The 22,173-nt window shown below is 43.8% G+C and overlaps 1 protein-coding gene across 2 annotated transcripts in view; it reads right to left on the reverse strand.

Moving 5' to 3' along the window:
- Nucleotides 1-22,173, reverse strand: part of vipas39 (VPS33B interacting protein, apical-basolateral polarity regulator, spe-39 homolog) — a 74,860-nt gene that overhangs the window by 10,636 nt on the left and 42,051 nt on the right. For both annotated transcript variants that reach the window (XM_072273391.1, XM_072273381.1), the window contains 5 exons: nucleotides 21,360-21,435; nucleotides 18,706-18,840; nucleotides 16,696-16,737; nucleotides 7,689-7,778; nucleotides 3,730-3,816 (listed from right to left, as the gene is read on the reverse strand). In XM_072273391.1, coding sequence (XP_072129492.1) covers nucleotides 3,730-3,816; nucleotides 7,689-7,778; nucleotides 16,696-16,737; nucleotides 18,706-18,840; nucleotides 21,360-21,435 — 430 coding nt within the window. The remainder of the gene's footprint in view (nucleotides 1-3,729; nucleotides 3,817-7,688; nucleotides 7,779-16,695; nucleotides 16,738-18,705; nucleotides 18,841-21,359; nucleotides 21,436-22,173) is intronic.

Here is a 22,173-nt window from a genome sequence, read left to right on the forward strand (position 1 = left end):
ATGTTGGAGAATTGTTGTGAAAGGAATTAAGCTGGATAGATATATAATTTTTTAAAAGTAAAGGCATCCGTTAGTCTTGCGAGACCATGGATCTGCACCTGGAAAGTCTTCACTCTCTAGGGCGCAGGCCTGGGCAAGGTTGTATGGAAGACCAGCAGTTGCCCATGCTGCAAGTTTCCCCTCTCCACGACACCAATGTTGTCCAAGGGAAGAGCATTAGGACCCATACAGCTTGGCACCAGTGTCGTCGCAGAGGAATGTGTGATTAAGTGCCTTGCTCAAGGACACAACACACGTTGCCTAGTCCAATGCCTTAACCACTTGGCCACGTGCCCACCTAATTTTTTAATTTGAATTAGAATTAGTAGGCATACTGGCTTGAACTGAAACTGAAATTAATCATAATACTTAAGAATAGGAATTCAATGAGTTTTCCAACTAACTAGGGATAACTAAAAAGGAAAGGTTAGTCTGTAAATCTTCAAATTAGATCTAGAATAACACTAGATCTAATGAGTTAGGGAAATTGGAGTAATAAAGGTTATTCTAATGAATCTCACTGATTCTAACTATCAAGGAATTTGGTTTTTGTTGATATCTGAGATTTGAAACCTAAACAGAATGTTGGAATTTTGAATTATTCTTACTCATGTAAATATTTTGTATAACATCCAGAAGTGTGTGTTTTCTATTCACGGCCTCCTTCTGATATCTAGAGCTTCTGATGACCTACTAGCACCGAGTGTAGTACTATGTAATTTGATTTTTCTCATAAAGAGTGCGACAACCAGTCACATGAGATAAGACGAGCACCACACAGCTGTTGCAATAAGGTGGCGAGTGGGATCACATTCCTTGATGAGTAAACAACAATAAATCTCATTCCTAACCCTCAGCAAAAGCACCAGTCCACACCTGCACGCAGCAGAGCTGGGTCAATAAGCAGCAACTAACATTCACGTCACAGAAGTTTTAAGCAGTGAGTATTCCCGACAAGGGAGAATTCAATCTCTTACTCTTGACAATCAATGGGATTGCCATCACCAAGTCCTCTATCATCTGCATCCTGATGCCATCATTGGCCAGAATCCCAAATGGGCCACCCACATCAATACCAAGATGACAAGCCATGGGCTTGGCATTCTGATGAAAGCAACTCACCTCATGACATTTACTTCAACATCAAGTTTAAGTTTAATTGTCATTTAACCATACATATGAATACAGCCAAATGAAACACGGTTCCTCTGGGGCCAAGATGCAAAACGCAGTACTAGCTGTCATACACAGCACAAGGCACATAGAATTCTGAAAACAGTAAACATACAGTCACAAAAATAATAATAATATAGCCCAAATCTCTGAGAGTTGTGTCCTGTAAGTTGTTGTCAGCAAGAACAAGGCCACAGCAGCCCAATCATGCATTAGTGCAGCCGCAGACAAACGCAATTCAGCTTGATACTGGAGGGTAAAAGGATCTCTTGGCCTAACGTGCCCTCACTACCCAATTACACACATGTCCCTTTCCATTGCCTACAAGGCACAATTCAGAACTGATGGAACTGTCCTCACTTTTCACAATGAACACGGCTCCAACAACATTCAATACCATTCAGCACAAGGCCTTGCTTCGCTGGCGAGCAGCTGCAGTGTGCACCACCCACTAGGGTGGCATGGTCGTGTGGTGGTTAGCACAACGCTTCATAGTACAGGGACTCATTTCAGTTCCTGCCACTGCCTGTAAGGAGTTTGTATGTTCTCCCGTGACCACATGGGTTTCCTCCGGGTGCTCCTGGTTCCACCCACAGTCCGAAGGCGTACTGGTTAGCAGGTTAATTGGTCATGGTAAATTGTCCTGTGATTAGGCTCAAATTAAATCAGGGATTGCTAGGTAGCACAGCTCAAAGGGCTGGAGGCTTCTGTGCTGTATCTCAATAAATAAATTCACTGCAGTTGCTTGCTTAGGTTACTCCAACAGCACCTTTCAAACACCAAACTTCTACCACAAAGGAGGACAACATGTTAACGTGTCGTAATAACACCACCACCACCTGCAGGTTCCTCTCCAGGTTGCACAGTGTCCTTACTTGAATATGTATCGCTAGTCCCTCATCATCTTGCTGCGTAAGTTGATCAGGTGGTTAAGAAGATGTACGGTGTGTAACCCTTCATTAGTCAGGGAATCGAGTTCAAGAGCCATGAGGTAATGCTGTAGCCTTATAAAACTCTGGTTTTGACCACACAGAGTATGGTGTTCCGTTCCGGTCATCTCATTATAGGAAAGATTTGGGCGCTTTAGAGAGGGTACAGAGAAGATTTACCCGGATGGTGCCTGGATTAGAGAGCATAGTTTATGAGGAAAGTTTGAGTGATCTACTGCTTTTCTCTTCAGAGCAAAGGAAGATGAGAGAAAACAGAGGTGTATAAGATGATAAGAGGCATAGATAAGAGACAGTCAGCACCTTTCTCCCAGGGCAGAAATCGCTAGGTGAATTTTAAGGTGATTGGAAGAAAGTAGTGGGGGATCTCAGAGGTAGGTTTTTTTTAAACACAGAGAGAACTAAGTGTATGGCACACACTGCCAGGGGTGGTGGTAGAGGGAGATGTAAGAGACTCTTAGATGAGGCACATGGATGAAAAAAAAATGGAGAGCTTTGTGGGCCAATGGGTCTGTACTGCACTGCTCTATGTTCTATATTCTGTCACTGGATCTCAATCCCAGAACTTCATACCACTAATATTGTATAAATAAATAGCTTCACTAGAAGGACTGCAGGAGTTCAAGGCCATATCTCAGCTCCTTCTCAAGGCCCAATAAGAATGGGCATTATCTATTTTCTAAGAAAGCTGAGATCCTTCAATGTGTGTAGCAGGATGTTGGGAATCTTTTACCATTCCTTTGTAGCGAGTGCAGTCTTCTTTGCAGCTTTATGTTGGAGGAGCAGCATTGGTGCTGGTGATGCAAAAAGACTAAATAAGCCCATCAAAAAGGCTGGATCCGTCCTTGGCTACAACCCGGACTCTTTTCAGTTAGTGGCAGAGAGGAGGTCACTATACAAACTGTCATCCGCTATGGACAATCTGGCACATCCTCTCCATGACCTATTGAATAAGCAGTGGAGCACCTTTTCGAACAAACTCATTCAGCTTCGCTGTCACAAGGATCGTAACAGAAAATCTTTCCTCCCAAATGCAATAAGCATGAACAACAGTTCATCTCTGTGCAACAGGAGAACACACATCATAGCACAATAGTCTCTGTTTTATTATTTCATACATTATTACTGTATGTTATTGCACATAGGTACAATATTATTGTGTATATTATTATTCTGTACTTTATTATTAAAGTCTTCACACTGCTAAGTTGTGTTTTTAATTGTTGCTGCTGTAATGAAAGAATTTTTCACTTGGGATCAATAAAGTATTATCATCATTATTATTATTATTATTAAATGCAAGCCTTCTGTACCAATGCGAGGTAGGAACACGAGAATGCTTGAAGTTGGTACAAAAGGAACTGTAAAATGCGACACCACCTGGTCATTGTAAAACAGTGAATGCAGAAACCCTCTTATATTTGGTGCTGAGATCATCACATAGACACCAAAAGAGGGAAGACTCATTGCTGCCTCTCAGAGATCATGACCTGTTTTATTTTCAGTATTCAACAAGAAAGCACAGAGTAAAATGAACCTCTCTATGTAGTTTTGGTAGCTGGGGTCTTACCTCAACCGGGGCATTGTTCTTGTCCAAGATGTCAACAACTCGATGAAATCCAATTGGTGCTTTCTTCTTGGTATATCCTAACCAGTTCTGAAACAAGACAGACACAGTTGTACACAGCTGTTGCATAGGGAGAAAGGTAGTTTTAATGGAATTGTGTTGGCTGGAAACTAATCAAAGCATCAAAGCAAAAAAGAAAGAAAATACAGGAAATTCTCAGAAGATCCGATAGAAGTTGTGGAGAGAAAAACAGTTAATGCTTCAGGCTGATGACCTTTTATCAGAATTGGGAAAGGTTAATTGTAAACTAAGGTTTAAAATGTAAGGAAAGAGGGAATGCAAGGAGAGAACAAAAATGACGACTATTATTAGGATGAAGCAAAGATTAAAGTCAAATGTGACAACAACATGAAACAAAAACAGACTTCATCAACTTTGCTGCCAACTTCTACCTGCCTTCAAATTTACCTGGTCCATTTCTGACACCTTCTTCCATTTTCTCGATCTCTCTCTCTCTATCTCTGGAGACAGCTTATGTACTGATATCCACTATAAACCCACTGATTCCCACAGCTACGTAGACTATACCTCTTCCCACCCTGTCACTTGTAAAAATGCCATCCCCTTCTCTCAATTCCTCTGTCTCCACCTCATCTGCTTTCAGGATTAGCCTTTTCATTCCAGAACTAAGGAGATATCCACCTTATTCAAAGAAAGGGGCTTCCTTTCCTCCACCATCAACGCTCGCCTCACCTACATCTTTTCCATTTCACGCATGTCACCCCTCACCCCATCCTCCTGCCACCCCATCAAAGATAGGGTTCCTAGTCTTCATCTACCACCCCACCAGCCTCCGCATCCAGCACATAATTCTCCATAACTTCTGCCATCTCCAATGGATCCCACCACCAAGCACATCTTTCCCTCCCACTCTCCTTCTGTTTTCCACAGAGATCGCTCCCAACGTGACTCTCTTGTCCATTCGTCTTTCCCCACTGATCTCCCTCCTGGCACTTATCCTTGCAAGTAGAACAAGTCCTACATCTGCCCTTATATTTCCTCCCTCACTACCATTCAGGGCCTCAAACAGTCCTTCCAGGTGAGGCAACACTTCACTTATGAGTCTGTTGGTGTCATCTACTGTATCTGGTGCTCCCAGTGTGGCCTCCTGTATATCGGTGAGACCCAACGTAGATTGGGAGACCACTTCGCCAAGCAGCTATGCTCTGTCCACCAGAAAAAGTGGGTTCTCCCAGTGGCCAGCCATTTTAATTCCACTTCCCATTCCGACAAGACAGTCCATGGCTTCCTCTACTGCCGCAATGAGGCCACCCTCAGATTGGAGGAGCAACACCTTATATTCCATCTGGGTAGCCTCCAACCTGATGGCATGAACATCGATTTCTCAAACTTCTGGTGATGACCCCCAACTCTCCTTCACCATTCCCCATCCCATTTCCCTGTCTCATCTTCTCTCCTTACCTGCCCATCACCTCCCTCTGATGCTCCTCCCCCTTCCCTTTTTCCCATGGCCTTCTGTCCTCTCCTATCAGATTCCCCCTTCTCCAGCCATTTATCTCTTTCATCAATCAACTAACGAGCTCTTTACTTCACCCCTCCCCCCTCCTGGTTTCACCTATCACCTACCACCTTGCATTTCTTCCTCCCCTCCACTCTCCCCCACTTCTTACCCTGACCACTTATCTTTTTTCTCCAGTCCTGATGAAGGGTCTCAGCCCGAAACGTCGACAAGTTTAATCTTTTCCATAGATGCTCCCTGGCCTGCTGAGCTCCTCCAGCATCTTGTGTTTTGCTTAAAATATTAACTTCCAGTTGTGTTATGTAATCATCTGTTCTTTATTTTTAGAAATACTCTCTCCCTGTCACATTTTGTGGAGAATTGGTGATCTCCTTACACGTCTGCAATGTGAACTGTTTCTCCATTGTCATAATGCAAATTGCCCTCATTGAATGATTCATATAGCTGTCGTAATAACCCTGAGTTGGTACCAGTAGAAGTGCGATCACTCGAGTTGAGTAAGATGTTCTCCTATGGGGTGGGTCCTCAGGTGGAAGTAGAGGCCAATCGAGGAATGACATATTCTTTTTTTGTTTGTCGTGTGCGTGCGTGCGTGCATGCATCCGTGCGTGTGCGATATTGGCGGGACGATGTCTTTTTCATGCCTTTACCAGGTGCAGAGCTAGAGAGAGAGACTGTGTGGCACACCACTCCTCACACAGAGATTTCGCAGTATTTTTCCCTATATATTACGAGGTCGAGTTGCGATCTCGACACTCAACCCGGCACGGACGAAAATTGTACTCGGGAGCAGACCCGGCTGGGTTCGAACCCGGGAATCTCCGTTCCAGAGTCCGGCGCTGATGTCACTGCGTCACCAGCCAGCCCCAGGATCAACATATTCTGGTGCAGTGTGGGCACGAATATGTCATGGCTGTGGTTTGGGTGGTTGGGTTTTTTGGTAGTTCATTCTCTCCTTTCACATCTGCCACTTGTTCTTTGTGGCACAATAAAGGTCACTTTCATGTAGCACAGCTCCCTCTTGAACAGATTTCCTCCAGCTGCATCTATTGCCTTCCCCGCTTTTAGATGTCATGTTGAATTTCCTCAGGGCAATTTTGATGTTATCATTGGCACTACATTGGTGCTATACTTCCTATTTCTTGGCAAATGTTCCCAGAAGTGGAATGAGCCAAGCTAGGTATAATCACTAAAACCACCTCACCAACTTTGCAATTTAAATCAACCGAAACGTTATCTGTTTTTTTTTATAATTGTAGTTCTGCATAGTTAGTATATTATGCAGTAAATAGTGATTATGAATCCTTATTTTCTTTTACTTAGCAAAGATTATGGAACCGATAATGTTCAGCTCATACAATTTCAGACAGCCATCATTCAAAAACAAAAGCTGACAATCTGAAAGAAGCAGATGAATGTGAGCTAGGTGGAAAAATACAGAGTAAATAAAATCGAGCAAATTTAACACATCAAATGATTCAGCCCCTCATTTAAAGGGGTGAGGAAGTTTTAGTACATAGTCCCGTTGAAGAGCCTCGGTCTGAAACATTGACTCTATTTCTTTCCATAGATGCTGCCTGACCTGATGAGGTACTCCAACATTGCGTTTGTGTTACTTTGGATATCCAGCATCTGCAGAACTTCTTGTAGCATACATAAAAGTTGCTGGTGAACACAGCAGGCCAGGCAGCATCTATAGGAAGAGGTACAGTCGACGTTTTGGGCCGAGACCCTTCATCAGGACTAACTGAAAGAAGAGCTATTAAGCGATTTGAAAGTGGGAGAGGGGGGAAGATCCAAAATGATAGGAGAAGACAGGAGGGGGAGGGATAGAGCCAAGAGCTGGACAGGTGATTGGCAAAAGGGATATGAGAGGATCATGGGATGGGAGGCCTAGGGAGAAAGAAAAGGGGGAGGGGGGAAGCCCAGAGGATGGGCAAGGAGTATGGTGAGAGGGACAGAGGGAGAGAAAAAGAATATATATGTATGTATGTATATATAATAATAAATACGTAAATAAATAACGGATGTGGTACGAGGGAGAGGTGGGGCATTAACGGAAGTTAGAGAAGTCAATGTTCATGCCATCGGCATTGCAGATGCTGCCTGGCCTGCTGCATTCACCTGCAACTTTTATGTGTGTTGCTTGAAACTCCAGCATCTGCAGATTTCCTCGTGTCTGCAGAATTTCTTGTGGTTGTTTTCATGTGATTTTGAGTTAACAGTTACTGTCTCTGGGGTACTGAAAACAGAATCAATTGGGGCATTAATAAAGGAAACTGCAGAGGTAGAAGGGGAAATAATTTACAGAGCTACATGCAGAGTGCAAAGAGCTATTACGAATATGATGGACCAAATGGCTTCATTTTCTGAGTTGTAACAGTTCTGTGATTCTACAAATTGTGATTAATTTAAATGATACCTTTGTAATAAATAGGCTATCAACGTCTTTCCAAGCCTTCAGTTTGGCACGGGCTGCCAGTGCAGTAAGTAAGTACTGTTTGTCTGAAATCTAAAACAAAAACAGAAACAATATACAGTATTCCTATTATCATAATGAAAATAGAAATTTAAACATATGACATAAGTGTATAATCCACCTTTCAGAGTGTATTTTGGAGGTGCAATATAGCACCTATTAATTTCAAAAGCCACCAGTCTTCAGATCTGAATATCAATTGTAGATTGAACTTAAAATGCAGATTGGAACAATGGTCTTCCTGAAGCCGCATTTTAGAGTAAATTGCAGACCAGGAAACATCCAACTGACTTGATATGTCTGCATATGCATGAATGCAATTAAAACCCCACTGCATGAATATGACTCAGAGACATAGAAACATAGAAAACATACAGCACAATACAGGGCCTTCAGCCCACAAAGCTGTGCTGAACATGTCCCTACCTTAGAACTACCTAGACTTTACACATAGCCCTCTATTTTTCTTAGCTCCATGTAGCCATCCAGGAGTCTCTTAAAAGACCCTATCGTTTCCGCCTCCACCACCGCCGCCAGCAGCCCATTCCATGCACTCACCACTTCCTGCGTGAAAAACTTACCCCTGACATCTCCTCTGTACCTTCTTCCAGGCATCTTAAAACTATGCCCTCTTGTGCTAGCCAATTCAGCCCTGGGAAAAAGCCTCTGACTATCCACACGATCAATGCCTCTCATTATCTTGTACACCTCTATCAAGTCACTTCTCATCCCCCATTGCTCCAAGGAGAAAAGACATAGTAATTAACTCTTATTTTGGGTGTATTGGTGGGAAAATCCAGGCATTTGAAAAATTACATGCAACTCAAAAGAAACATCTTGCGGTCATTGTAACTATAGAAATTATCCTGTTACTTTTGTTCTTTAACTTTAAAAGAGTGCTGTAACGTTGGATTGGGGAGCCTCTCTCTTGAGTGACTCCAAAGGCTGTCAGTTTTTGTGTGTCCCAAATAAAGACTTATACATCTACCAGCTGCGTCTCTCCAGCAACTACATTCACAGTCAAGACACCGCCTACACTGAACAGGACTCTCTCACATTTTTACTTTAATGGTCCTCATAGAAACACAAGTTGTTTTTAGTCCTCTCTGATTCCAGCTGCAACCTTTCATTCTTACATGCCCAACTACATCATGCAGCTGTTGGAATTCTGAAATAAAAACAAAACCTGCTGAAAACTACTCAGCAGAACAGGCAGCACCCATGGAGAGAGAAACAGCATTAAGTCTTTAAACTTTCATCATTCAAGATGTGATTGGTAGGTGGGAAGCCTTCAAAGGGGAAATTTTGAGAGTGCAGAGTTTGTATGTTCCTGTCAGGATTAAAGGCAAATTGAATAGGAATAAGGAACCTTGGTTCTCAAGGGATATTGCAACTCTGATAAAGAAGAAGAGGGAGTTGTATGAAATGTATAGGAAACAGGGGGTAAATCAGGTGCTTGAGGAGTACAAGAAGTGCAAGAAAATACTTAAGAAAGAAATCAGGAGAGCTAAAAGAAGACATGAGGTTGCCTTGGCAGTCGAAGTGAAGGATAATCCAAAGAGCTTTTACAAGTATGTTAAGAGCAAAAGGATTGTAAGGGATAAAATTGGTCCTCTTGAAGATCAGAGTGGTCGGCTTTGTGCGGAACCAAAGGAAATGGGGGAGATCTTAAATAGATTTTTTGCGTCTGTATTTACTAAGGAAGCTGGCATGAAATCTATGGAATTGAGGGAATCAAGTAGTGAGACCATGGGAATCAAGTAGTGAGACCACGGAAAGTGTACAGATTGAAAAGGAGGAGGTGCTTGCTGTCTTGCGGAAAATTAAAGTGGATAAATCCCCAGGACCTGACAGAGTGTTCCCTCGGACCTTGAAGGAGACTAGTGTTGAAATTGCGGGGGCCCTGGCAGAAATATTTAAAATGTCGCTGTCTACGGGTGAAGTGCCAGAGGATTGGAGAGTGGCTCATGTTGTTCCGTTGTTTAAAAAAGGATCGAAAAGTAATCCGGGAAATTATAGGCCGGTGAGTTTAACGTCAGTAGTAGGTAAATTATTGGAGGGAGTACTAAGAGACAGAATCTACAAGCATTTGGATAGGCAGGGACTTATTAGGGAGAGTCAACATGGCTTTGTGCGTGGTAGGTCATGTTTGACCAATCTGTTGGAGTTTTTCGAGGAGGTTACCAGGAAAGTGGATGAAGGGAAGGCAGTGGATATTGTCTACATGAACTTCAGTAAGGCCTTTGACAAGGTCCCGCATGGAAGGTTAGTTAGGAAAATTCAGTCGCTAGGTATACATGGAGAGGTGGTAAATTGGATTAGACATTGGCTCGATGGAAGAAGCCAGAGAGTGGTGGTAGAGAATTGCTTCTCTGAGTGGAGGCCTGTGACTAGTGGTGTGCCACAGGGATCAGTGCTGGGTCCATTGTTATTTGTCATCTACATCAATGATCTGGATCATAATGTGGTAAACTGGATCAGCAAATTTGCTGATGATACAAAGATTGGAGGTGTAGTAGACAGTGAGGAAGGTTTTCAGAGCCTGCAGAGGGACTTGGACCAGCTGGAAAAATGGGCTGAAAGACGGCAGATGGAGTTTAATACAGACAAGTGTGAGGTATTGCATGTTGGAAGGACAAACCAACGTAGAACATACAGGGTTAATGGTAAGGCACTGAGGAGTGCAGTGGAACAGAGGGATCTGGGAATACAGATACAAAATTCCCTAAAAGTGTCGTCACAGGTAGATAGGGTCGTAAAAAGAGAGCTTTTGGTACATTGGCCTTTATTAATCGAAGTAATGAGTATAAGAGCTGGAATGTTATGATGAGGTTGTATAAGGCATTGGTGAGGCCGAATCTGGAGTATTGTGTTCAGTTTTGGTCACCAAATTACAGGAAGAATATAAATAAAGTTGAAAGAGTGCAGAGAAGGTTTACAAGTATGTTGCCGGGACTTGAGAAACTCAGTTACAGAGAAAGGTTGAATAGGTTAGGACTTTATTCCCCGGAGCGTAGAAGAATGAGGGGAGATTTGATAGAGGTATATAAAATTATGATGGGTATAGATAGAGTGAATGCAAGCAGGCTTTTTCCACTGAGGCAAGGGGAGAAAAAAAACAGAGGACATGGGTTAAGGGTGAGGGGGGAAAAGTTTAAAGGGAACATTAGGGGGGGCTTCTTCACACAGAGAGTGGTGGGAGTATGGAATGAGCTGCCAGACGAGGTGGTAAATGCGGGTTCTTTTTTAACATTTAAGAATAAATTGGACAGATACATGGATGGGAGGTGTATGGAGGGATATGGTCCGTGTGCAGGTCAGTGGGGCTAGGCAGAAAATGGTTCGGCACAGCCAAGAAGGGCCAAAAGGCCTGTTTCTGTGCTGTAGTTTCTATGGTTTCTATTTGTATTCAACATAATAACCATCCTTCATTTGCTTTCTCAATTTTCCAGTTCCGATGGAAGGTCAATGACCAGAAATATCAACTGTTTCTCTCTCCACAGCTGCTGCTTGATCTGCAGAGTATTTACTATTTTTATTTCAGATTTCCAGCATCTGCAGTTTATGTTCATTGTTTTTCTTTGTATATCTCAGGTGTTCTATCTGTATTTATTTCATTTATAATATGAAATAAATTCTAACTTGAGAATTCATAAATTCGAAAATGAATTCTAACTGAGTCTTGAAGTGTTGTGTTGGTTTCTGGACAGATTACCTTTCTATTAGATGACCATGTTTTAGCTGCTCCATGCTGGGGTGACAGGAGGAATACATCAGTTGCAGGTATAGTACTAGCAAAGAACTAAAAGACACAGGCAAGGTCGCCGTTACTGACTGCAATTGGTATCCTCTTCTAGGAAGGCACCTGAAGCATGCACATGGCAGTCAGCACACCTGTGGTTTCACAGTTCCAGAGACCCAGGTTCCATCCTGACTTCCGGTGCTGACTATGTGGAGTTTGGATGTACCCCTGTGACTAAGTGGAACTGAAGATCTGAGGGCAAGACTGCTGAATCAGAGGCAGATGAGAAACATCTCAATTGTTTGCTGCATCAAAACTTGGTTATCTACAGACACACTGGATGCTGCAGTCAGACTGGAAGGACTCACAATTTACAGAATAGACTGAACTGCGGACTCGGGTAAGACAAAGGGAGGAGGTGTGTGTTTTATGGTTAACTCTCGTAGGTACGCCGAAGTGGCGGCTCTGTCGAACTCATGTTCCCCTGACTTGGAACACTTAATGGTCAAATGCAGATCATTCTCTTTACTTCTGGAGTTCCCATCCGTGATCCTGACGGCAGCTTATACACTGCCAGCGGCCAACTATAATCAAGCACTCACGACACTGCATGATGTCGTCTGCAGATAAGAAATAGACCATTCCGATGCATTTCAAATTATATTCAGAGACTTCAACCAGGCCTGTTTGTAGAATCCCTGCCTAATAACCACCAGCATATAACCTGTAGCACCAGAGGTCCCAACATACAAGACCACTGTTACACTAAGTTAAGCAATGCCATCTGTTCCTTGCCCAGACCGTGTTTTGGTAAGTCGGATCATTTGGCTGTCCTCCTCTTTCCTGCCTAAAAAGCAAAGGTCCAGAAATTAGACAACTAAGAGATGGCTGTGGGAGACAGAGGAACAATTATGGGATTGCTTTGAGTCAGTGGATTGAGCTGTGTCAGGCACTCGTCTAGAGATCTGAATGAATACCCCATGGTTACAACGGATTTTAGATGAGTGTGTACTCAGCCCCCTGCTGTACTCACTGTACACCCATGATTGTGTAACCAGGTTTCCATTGAACTCAATATAGAAGTTTGCTGATGACACAACAATTGTAGGCCGTATCTCGGGTAATGGTGAGTTTGAGTACAGAGAGGAAATTAAGAACCTGGTGGCATGGTGCGAAGACAATAACCTATCCCTCAACGTCAGCAAGACGAAGGAATTGGTTGTTGACTTCAGAAGGAGTAGCAGACCGCACGACCCAATTTAAATCGGTGGTGCGCAAGTGGAACAGGTCAAAAGCTTTAAGTTCCCCAGGGTCAATATCACAAATGACCTGACTTGGTCCCACCAAGCAGAGTTCACTGCCAAGAAGGCCCAACAGTGCCTTTACTTCCTGAGAAAACTAAAGAAATTTGGCCTGTCCCCTAAAACCCTCACTAATTTTTATAGATGCACCATAGAAAGCATTCTTCTAGGGTGCATCACAACCTAGTATGGAAGTTGTCCTGTCCAAGACCGAAAGAAACTGCAGAAGGTCGTGAACACGGCGCAGCACATCACACAAACCAATCTTCCGTCCTTGAACTCACTTTACACCGCACGCTGTCGGAGCAGTGCTGCCAGGATAATCAAGGACACGACGCACTCAGCCAACACACTTTTCATCCATCTTCTCTCTGGGAGAAGGTTCAGGAGCTTGAAGACTCGTACGGCCAGATTTGGGAACAGCTTCTTTCCAATTGTGATAAGACTGCTGAATGGATCCTGACCTAGATCTGGGCCGTACCCTCCAAGTATCCAGACCTGCCTCTCGGACTTTTTGCACTACCTTACTTTCCGTTTTCTATTTTCTATTTATGATTTATAATTTAAATTTTTAATATTTACTATCAATTTGTACTCCAGGAAGCGGGAAGTGCAGAATCAAATATCGCTGTGATGATTGTATGTTCTTGTATCAATTGTTTGGTGACAATAAAATATAAAGTATAAGGTGTCCCAACTAAATCATTCAGATCTTTCCCAAACAGGAGCTCTGGATGAACCATGAGAACTGAAATTTGCTGAAGGTCAGATCAGAGGTGTTCAAGTCTGGAGACCAAGAAAGCTACAAAAGGTGCAGGTATGACCTCTGGGAAGCCACCTCATGGGCGAAGTGGAGATTCCAGACCAAAATGAATCAACAAGGGATGCTCAACAGCTGTGGCCGAGCTTGAAAGCTACCACCTCCGATAAAGCTAAAACAAGCGACATGGGAGGCATCAGGGCTTCGCCTCCAAATGAGCTCAATGCCTTCTATACTCGCTTTGACTGTCAGAACATGGAGGAACCACTGCAAACCCCCACATCTCCTGATGATCCTCTGATCTCAGTCTCTGAAGCTGATGTGTGGACTGCCTTCAGGAGGATGAATCCATGGACAGCATCTGGACTGGATGGAGTACCTGGCCATGTACTAAAGAGCTGCCCAACTGGCTGGTGTGTTCACTGAGATCTTTAACCTCTCACTTCAGCACTGTGTGGTACCTACTTGCTTCAAGCAGGCTTCAATTATACTGGTGCCCAAGAAAAGTGCGGTGACCTGCCTCAATGACTATCACCCAGTTGTACCTACATCCACAGGGATTAAGTGTTTTGAGAGGCTAGTGATGAAAGATATCAACTCCTGTCTGAGAGGTGACTTGGATCCACTCCAATTTGTCTACTGGAGCAACAGGTCCACAGCAGATCATTGGCTTTTCACTCAATCTTGGAACACATGTACAGCAAAGATACATACATTAGGATGCTCTTTATTGACTATAGCTCAGCATTCAAGACCATCATCCCCTTAAACGTAATCAATAAGCTCCAAGGATCCTTGTGTAATTGGATCCTGGATTTCCTCACTCGTAGACCCCAGTCAGTCCAGACTGGGAAAAGACCTCCTCCACAATCTCTATCAGCACAAGTGCACCACAAGGCTGTGTGCTTAACCCCCAGCTCTACTCACTTTCAACTTATGACTGTGTGGCTAAGCACAGCTCCAAACCATATTCAAGTTGGCTAATGACACCACTGTTGTGGGCCGAATCAAAGGCAGTGATGAATCAGCATACAGGAGGGAGATTGAAAATTTGGCTGAGCGATGTCATAACAGCAGACCAAGGAACTGGTTGCAGACTTCAGGGGAGGGAAACTAGAGGTCCATGAGCTCGTCCTCATCGGAGGATCAGAGGTGGAGAGAGGGTTAGCAACTTTAAAATCCTGTGGGTGTTACTACTTCAGAGAATCTGTCCTGGACCCAGCACGTAAGTGCAATTGCAAAGAAAGCACGGCAGCGCCTCTACTTCCTTGCAAAGATTCCACATGACTTCGAAAACTTTGACAAATTTCTACAAATGTGTAGTGCAGAGTGTACCGACTGGCTGCATCACAGCCTGATATGGAAACAGCAATGCCTTTGAATGGAAAATCTAACAAAAGGTAGTGGATTTGACCAAGTACATCACAGGTAAAGCCCACCCAGCCATTGAGCACATCTACATGAAATGCTGTCGAAGGAAAGCAGCATTCATCATCAGAGATCACCACCACCCAGGCCATGCTCTTTTCTTGCAGCTGCCATCAGGTAGAAGGTACAAGAACCTCAGGACCCTCACCACCAGGTTCCTCATGAACCTGGTCTGGACTCTCTCCAATGACAACGCATCCTTTCTGAGTTATGGGGTCCAAAATTGTTGACAATACTTCAAGTGTGGCCTGACTAGCATCTTATAAAACCTCAGCATTACCTCCTTGCTTTTATATTCTAGTCCTCTTGAAATAAATGCAAACATTGCATTTGCCTTCTTTACCATAGATTCAACTGCAAATTAACCTTCTGGGAGTCTTGCACAAGGACTCCCAAGTCCCTCCGCACTTCTAACGTTTGAATCTTCTCCCCATTTAGATAATACTCAGCACTATTCTTCCTTTTACCAAAATGCATTATCATAATTTCCCAACACTGTACTCCATCTGACAGTTTTTTGCCCATTCTTCCAATTTGTCTAAGTCCTGCTGCAATTACATTGCTTCTTCAACACGACCTGCCCCTCCACCTATCTTCGTATCATCCGCAAACTTTGCCACAAAGCCATCAATGCCATTATCCAAATCGCTGACAAACAATGTGAAAAGTAGACGTTCCAATACTGACCCCTGAGGAACACCACTAGTCACTGGCAGCCAACCAGAAAAGTCCCCCTTTATTCCCACTCGCTACCTCCTGCCTGTCAGCCATTCCTCTATCCATGCCAATATCTTTCTTGTAAAGACAAAGGATTTTATCTTGTTAAGCAACCTTATATGAGGCACCTTATCAAATGCTTTCTGAAATCCAAATAAATGGCATCCACTGCCCATCCTTTGTCCATTCTACTTGTTACTTCCATGAAGAACTCTAACAGATTTGTCAGGCAAAATTCCCCTTGACACAAACCATGCCGACTTTCACTTATTTTATCATGAGTCTCCAAGTACCACGAAGCCTCATCCTTATCCAACACTTTCCCAACCACTTGGGATATTTGGCCTTTAATTTCCTTTCTTTTGCCTTCCTCCCTTCCTACTGAGTAGATTGACATCTGCAATCTTCCAGTCCTCCACACCAAGCCAGAATCAAATGATTCTTGAAAGATCATGACCAATGCATTCGCTATCTATTCAGCAACCTCTCCTAGGTCTCTGGGATGTAGTCCATCTGGTCCAGGTGATTTATCCACTTTTGAGGTTGCCTTTAGTCCTGCATTCTTCGCTCTTTTAAATTTTGCCCATATAGCACAATTTAACTCTTTGCTCTGTCTGCATTTGTACCCAATCATTGGTTTGTCCATCCTTACGTTCATGTTACACCCACTGTCTACTTGTAAAGCTGCTGGCTCATCCTCAGCTCTATCATATTGGTTAGAGCACAGTGAATCCGCAAGGGTGGGAGGGAGGAATGGGGCCTGATTGGCTGCTGTTGCATGTTCTCTTCTGCGTTGTTCTGCTGAGCATTGTGTGCTTGCTACGTTGGCGCATTTATGGGCTGCCCCAGCACAGTCTTGGGTGTGATGGTTTTTAACGCAAACTTTCAATGTAAGTTTTAACATGTGATAAATAAACTAGAATCTTGAATCTTGAATCTTGAAGTGCTACTGGATCAATAGTGATTACACCTTAGAGGCTAACATCAAGATGCAGAACCTACCTTGAAGTTTTTTTTCAAATTTGCTGGGCTACTGAATGTTCCCTATGAAGAAGCAAAAAGGGAACACTGTTATCATCTCGAAGTATTTCAGTTGCAAGCAAGGTTAGACATTTCCCACCTCAGCCACCTTGATGACAGTCATGTCTCACCTACTTTGCTCTCATCCCTGAACCATACTAATTTATATAATCTGAATTGTGACTTCATTTGTGGTTAGTTGTAACGTTTATGGAATCTACCACAGTACAACATTAAAGCTCCCTGAAACCAGCAGGGTGATCTGGCCCTCAGCAACCCTCAAGCTCGCTCCAGATGCAGCTTACTTTGTTTTACACAGGATTGCCATGAAAATCCTTGGCAGCTCTGTCATGTTTGGGGTGGAGAGGAGCCTCAGACCAAACCTCTAATGCCCAGCTGCAGGACACAGCGAAGAAATACCACCAGGAATTCAACGTCAATCAACTGGAGTGTGAAACACTGCTGTATTTAAATAAAAGGACCAGTTCTTGTCAACATTTAATTTAACCTTATTGCCTGATAATGCCTCGACCTTCTGAGGAGGTTCAAGTCAAGAAAGCTGGACTAAGCACATCAATACTCATGACCTTCTGCAGATGCGCAGTTGAGAGTGTCCTGACATGCTGCGTCTCTGCGTTGTATGGTAACCACACTGCGGCAGACAAGAGGGCTCTACAATGCTCAACTGCCTGATGCATCACCAGCACCAGCCTACCTGCCATCAAGGACATGTACATAGAAAGGTGCCGGCAAAAGGCCAGAAATTTCATGAAGGATGCATCCCCCCCGCATCCTTCTCATGGACTGTTGGTTTCATTCCCATCAGAAAAGAGGGTATGCAGCATCCACGCTAAGATTTCCAGACTCTAAAACTGTTACTTCCCCCAAGCCATCAGGCTGATCAACACCACCACACATTAACCCATGCCACCACACAACCACCCATCAGTACTACTTTATCATTTCTTGTCACAGTCACCTTATGTACAGATACTCCTGTATTGAGCATCTCATTACATACACACAATCAGTCTAGGTATATGAGCTAATCTTATGCATTTTTATTTATTTTGTTATTCACTCTGCTGTTTATTCTTATTATGCTTGCATTGAATCTGGAGTAACAATCACATAGTTCTCCTTTACACTTGTTTACTGAAAATAACAATAAACAATCTGGATAAACATTGTTCTCAAAATACACTACCTTTTCATCCCCATCACCCATTAGCTGCCAGAAGAAGTGGTAAAGGTGGGTACTATTGCAATGTATAAAATACATTTGGACAGGTAGATGGATAGGAAAGATTTGGAGGGATAAGGGCCAAATGCAGGCAAATGGAACTAGGTCAGGCCGACATCTTCAACGTCATGGGAAGTTGGGCTATTGGGTCTGTTTCTGTGCCATATGACTCCATGATTTACAGCAGTGAAGTTATCAAGCAATATTGATGTGGTAATTATCCACTCATTTCCCACTCTATTTGTGTGCTGGTGTATATGTGTAGGGGGTGGGGTGGGTGGATGCTTATGAGTATGTTGAGCTGTACTCCCATCCAGAAGGAATGCCCTATCAACAATGGAGAAAGAAATACATTGTCATCCCCAACACACGCATGATAAGAGTTGAAAATATTAGCTCTTCCTTAAGGTAATTGGGCATCTCACTAATAAAACCACATAGCAAAATCCATTTAGGTGAATGGAGGTAGGTCTTATTTACACAGAGAGCGGTAGCTGCCGGGGGTAGTGGGAGAGGCAGATACGTTTGGAACATTTAAGAGACTCTTGGATAGCCATATGCATGATAGAAAAATGGAAGGCTATAGGAGAGGGATGGGTCAAATAGATCTTAGAACAGGTTAGAAGGTTGGCACAACACCATGGACCAAAGGGCCTGTACTGTGCTATGTTCTAAAGCAGTTGTGCTCCACTCTCAGCCCTGATGCAGCTAGCACATGTGCAGGACTGCAATCAGAAACAGTGGCTCACCTCCATTTCTCCGTAATGATAAAAGCAGGAGTAGTAGAGTGTTGTCACGAGTGGCATGCACAGGATGGAAGCCTTCCTGGGGTGCTCAATGAACACCTTCATCTGTTTGGATGCCTCAACACGTTTATCGTTCTCCTGAAAACCCAGAAACAACAATGGTCACCTCTGAAGCCAGGGCAGTCTCAGTGAAATGGACAGTCCTTTTCACAAGTACCACCCAGAGTTCATTCCCAGTAAACCCTAAATTTGTCTCTCTTTACAGTTTCTTACTCAGTTAAAGATACCACATAAGTTCACTGGGCACTCTCAGAAGGACATAAAATATGCATTAAAACAAGAACAACTTGGAGTGGATAAAGCCTCATTTGGACTATGGTGTATCGTTCTGGTTACCCTGTTATAGGAAAGACTTTAAACTAGAAATAATGCATAAAAGATTTATCAGGATGTTGCTTGGACTAGGGGCCTTAGTTATGAGGAAAGTTGCATTTACTAGAACCTTTTTACCTCATTAGGGGGAGGACCTGACAGTGGTGAATAAACAGCACACACAAAATGCTGAAGGATCTCAGCAGGCCAGGCAGCATCTATGGAAAAAAATTCAACAATCGACGTTTTGGCTGAAGCCCTTGATCAGGACTGGAAAAGGAGATGAGAAGTCAGAGTAAGAAGGTGGAGGAAGGGGAGGAAGAAGTAAAAGGTAGCAGATGATAAGAAAAAACAGGAGTGGGGTGAAGTAAAGAGCTGGGAAGTTGATAGGAGAAAGAGATAAAGGGCTAGAGAAAAGGGAATCTGATAAGAGAGGACGGAAGGCCGTGGAAGAAAGGGAAGGGGGAGGAGAACCAGAGGAAGGTGATGGGCAGGTAAGGAGATAAGGTGAGAGAGGGAAATAGGATTGGGGAATGATGAAGTGGGGGGGGACAACTACCTGAGGTTCGAGAAATCGATGATCATTGCATCAGGTTGGAGGCTACCCAGATGAAATATTAGGTGTTGCTCCTCCAAACTGAGCGTGGCCTCATCGCGACAGTAGAGGAGGCCATGGACTGTCATGCCAGAATGGGAATGGGAATGGGAAGCAGAATTGAAATGGATGGCCACCAGGAGATCTTGCTTTTCTGGCAGATGGAGTGAAGATGCTCAGCAAACAGTCTACCAATCTGCGTCGGGTCTCGCCAATATACAGGACGCCACTCCAGGAGCACCGGATATAGTAGATAAGCCCAACAGACTCACAAATGAAGAGTCACCTCCAGTGGAAGGACTGTTTGGGGCCCTGGGGTGTTTAGGGGCAGGTGTGGCACTTGTTCCGTTTGCAAGGCTAAGTGCCAGGAGGGAGATCAGTGATCAGGAGCGGTGAATAAGATCAGGCAGGGCACAGACACGGTGAAAGCACAGAGTATTTATCCCAGGGAGGTGGTCCATAAAAAAACAAGAGGGCATAGGTTTAAGATCAGAGGTGAGAGATTTAAAAGGGACATCAGGGGCAGCTGCTTCACAAAAGGGTGATGTGTACTTAAAAATGAGCTACCAGAAATAATAGTTGAGGTGGGTACATTAAGCCATTTAGATAAGTACATGGATAAGGGAGGTTGAGGAGGCTGTGGGCCAAACACGGGCAACACAGTTGGCACGGATGAGTTGGGGCAAGGGACCTGCTTCCATGCTGTATGACACTATGTCTCATACAAAACTGGCTATAACGTACAGAGTGTGATACTAACACGAAATGCTGGGAATTAGTAATTGGCATATTATTGATCCATGTTCTAAGGTACAGTGAAAGGCTTTTGATTACATGGCATCCAGCTAGATCACACCATACATAAATGCATCAGTAGTACCAAAGTAAAAATAATGAATGCAGAATATATTGTGTTGCAGATACCAAGAAAATATAGCACATTAATTTAGTTACTTAGAAATACAGCATGGAACAGGCCCCTCCGGGCCAGTTAGCCACACCACCCAGCAACACAACTATTTAACCCTCGCCTCTGCACAGGGCAATTTACAATGACCAATTAACCTACTAACTCGTACGTCTTTGGGCTGTGGGAGGAAACAGTATAGTGGACAAATAAAGCGCAAGGGTCACAACAAGACAGATTAAGAGAGAAAGATTTCAGTTTTAGTATATATTAGGTCCATACAAGATTCTATAATAGCAGGACAGAAGCTGCCCTTGAGTCTGCTGGTAAATGTTCTCATGCTTTTACCCCTTCTGCCCAAAGGGAGAGGGGAGAAGAGAGAATTCTCAGCAGGAGAGGGGTCCTTGGATGTGGTATGACAGTCAGTGGAGGGCAAGCTGGTTCAGATAATAGATTAAGCTGCATCTACAACAAGCTGCAGTTTGTTGTGGACTTGGGCAGAGAGTTGTCATACCAAGCTGTATTGCATGCAGACAGTAGGCTTTCTATTGTGTACCCGTGGGGGAAAAAAAAGTGCTGACTATGTCTTTTTGAATTTGAGCAAAAACAAAGCAGTTCTTTCCAATGTGGAAATCTGGCTGGAAATCAAGGTAGATATGGGATAAACCTTCAGTAGGAAGGGGAGAAGACCATTAGTGGGTGTCGAAGGAACGAGCTGATGGTGGGTTCTGAGGTGGACCAATGATAATGGAAAGGTAAACTATAGACCAAGTTGTTCCTCACATCGATAATAATCTGTCTCTCCAGCAGTGTATAGTGATCTTCAACAAAGGCACTATCATCAGTCGCAAACGGGAGCCTAAAGACAAAAACAGAGACAGAGAAAATCATAAACACAAGAGACTCAGCAGGTACTGGAAATCTCAGGTATCACACAAAAAACACTGGAGGAACTCAGCAGGTCACGCAGCACCCATGGAGGGGAATGAACAGTCGACGTTTCGGGTCATGACCCTTCCTCAGGACTGAAAGGAAGGAGTAGAAGCCAGAACAAGAAGGTGAGGAGAGGGGAAAGATACAAGATGGGAAGTGATAGGTGAGACCAGGTGAAGGGGAAGCTGTCTCTTCTGCCTGTCACTTCCCAGTTTCTTAGTTCATTTCTGCTTCCCCACCACCCACCTTCCCCTCTGTGGGATTAGTATGGTGGCAAGACAGTGACTATACTTCATTAGGAGTGTGAAGAGATTCGGTATGTCAACAAATACACTCAAAAACTTCTGTAGGTGTACCGTGGAGAGCATTCTGACAGGCTGCATCACTGTCTGGTATGGGGGGGTGGGGGTGGCTACTGCACAGGACCGAAAGAAGCTGCAGAGGGTTGTAAATCTAGTCAGCTCCATCTTGGGTACTAGCCTGCAAAGTACCCAGGACATCTTCAGGGAGCAGTGTCTCAGAAAGGCAGCATCCATTATTAAGGACCTCTAGCACCCAGGGCATGCCCGTTTCTCATTGTTACCATCAGGTAGGAGATACAGAAGCCTGAAGGCACACACTCAGCGATTCAGCAACAGCTTCTTCCTCTCTGCCATCAGATTCC

Source organism: Mobula birostris, chromosome 1 (assembly GCF_030028105.1).
Source record: "Mobula birostris isolate sMobBir1 chromosome 1, sMobBir1.hap1, whole genome shotgun sequence".
Taxonomy (NCBI): domain Eukaryota; kingdom Metazoa; phylum Chordata; class Chondrichthyes; order Myliobatiformes; family Myliobatidae; genus Mobula; species Mobula birostris.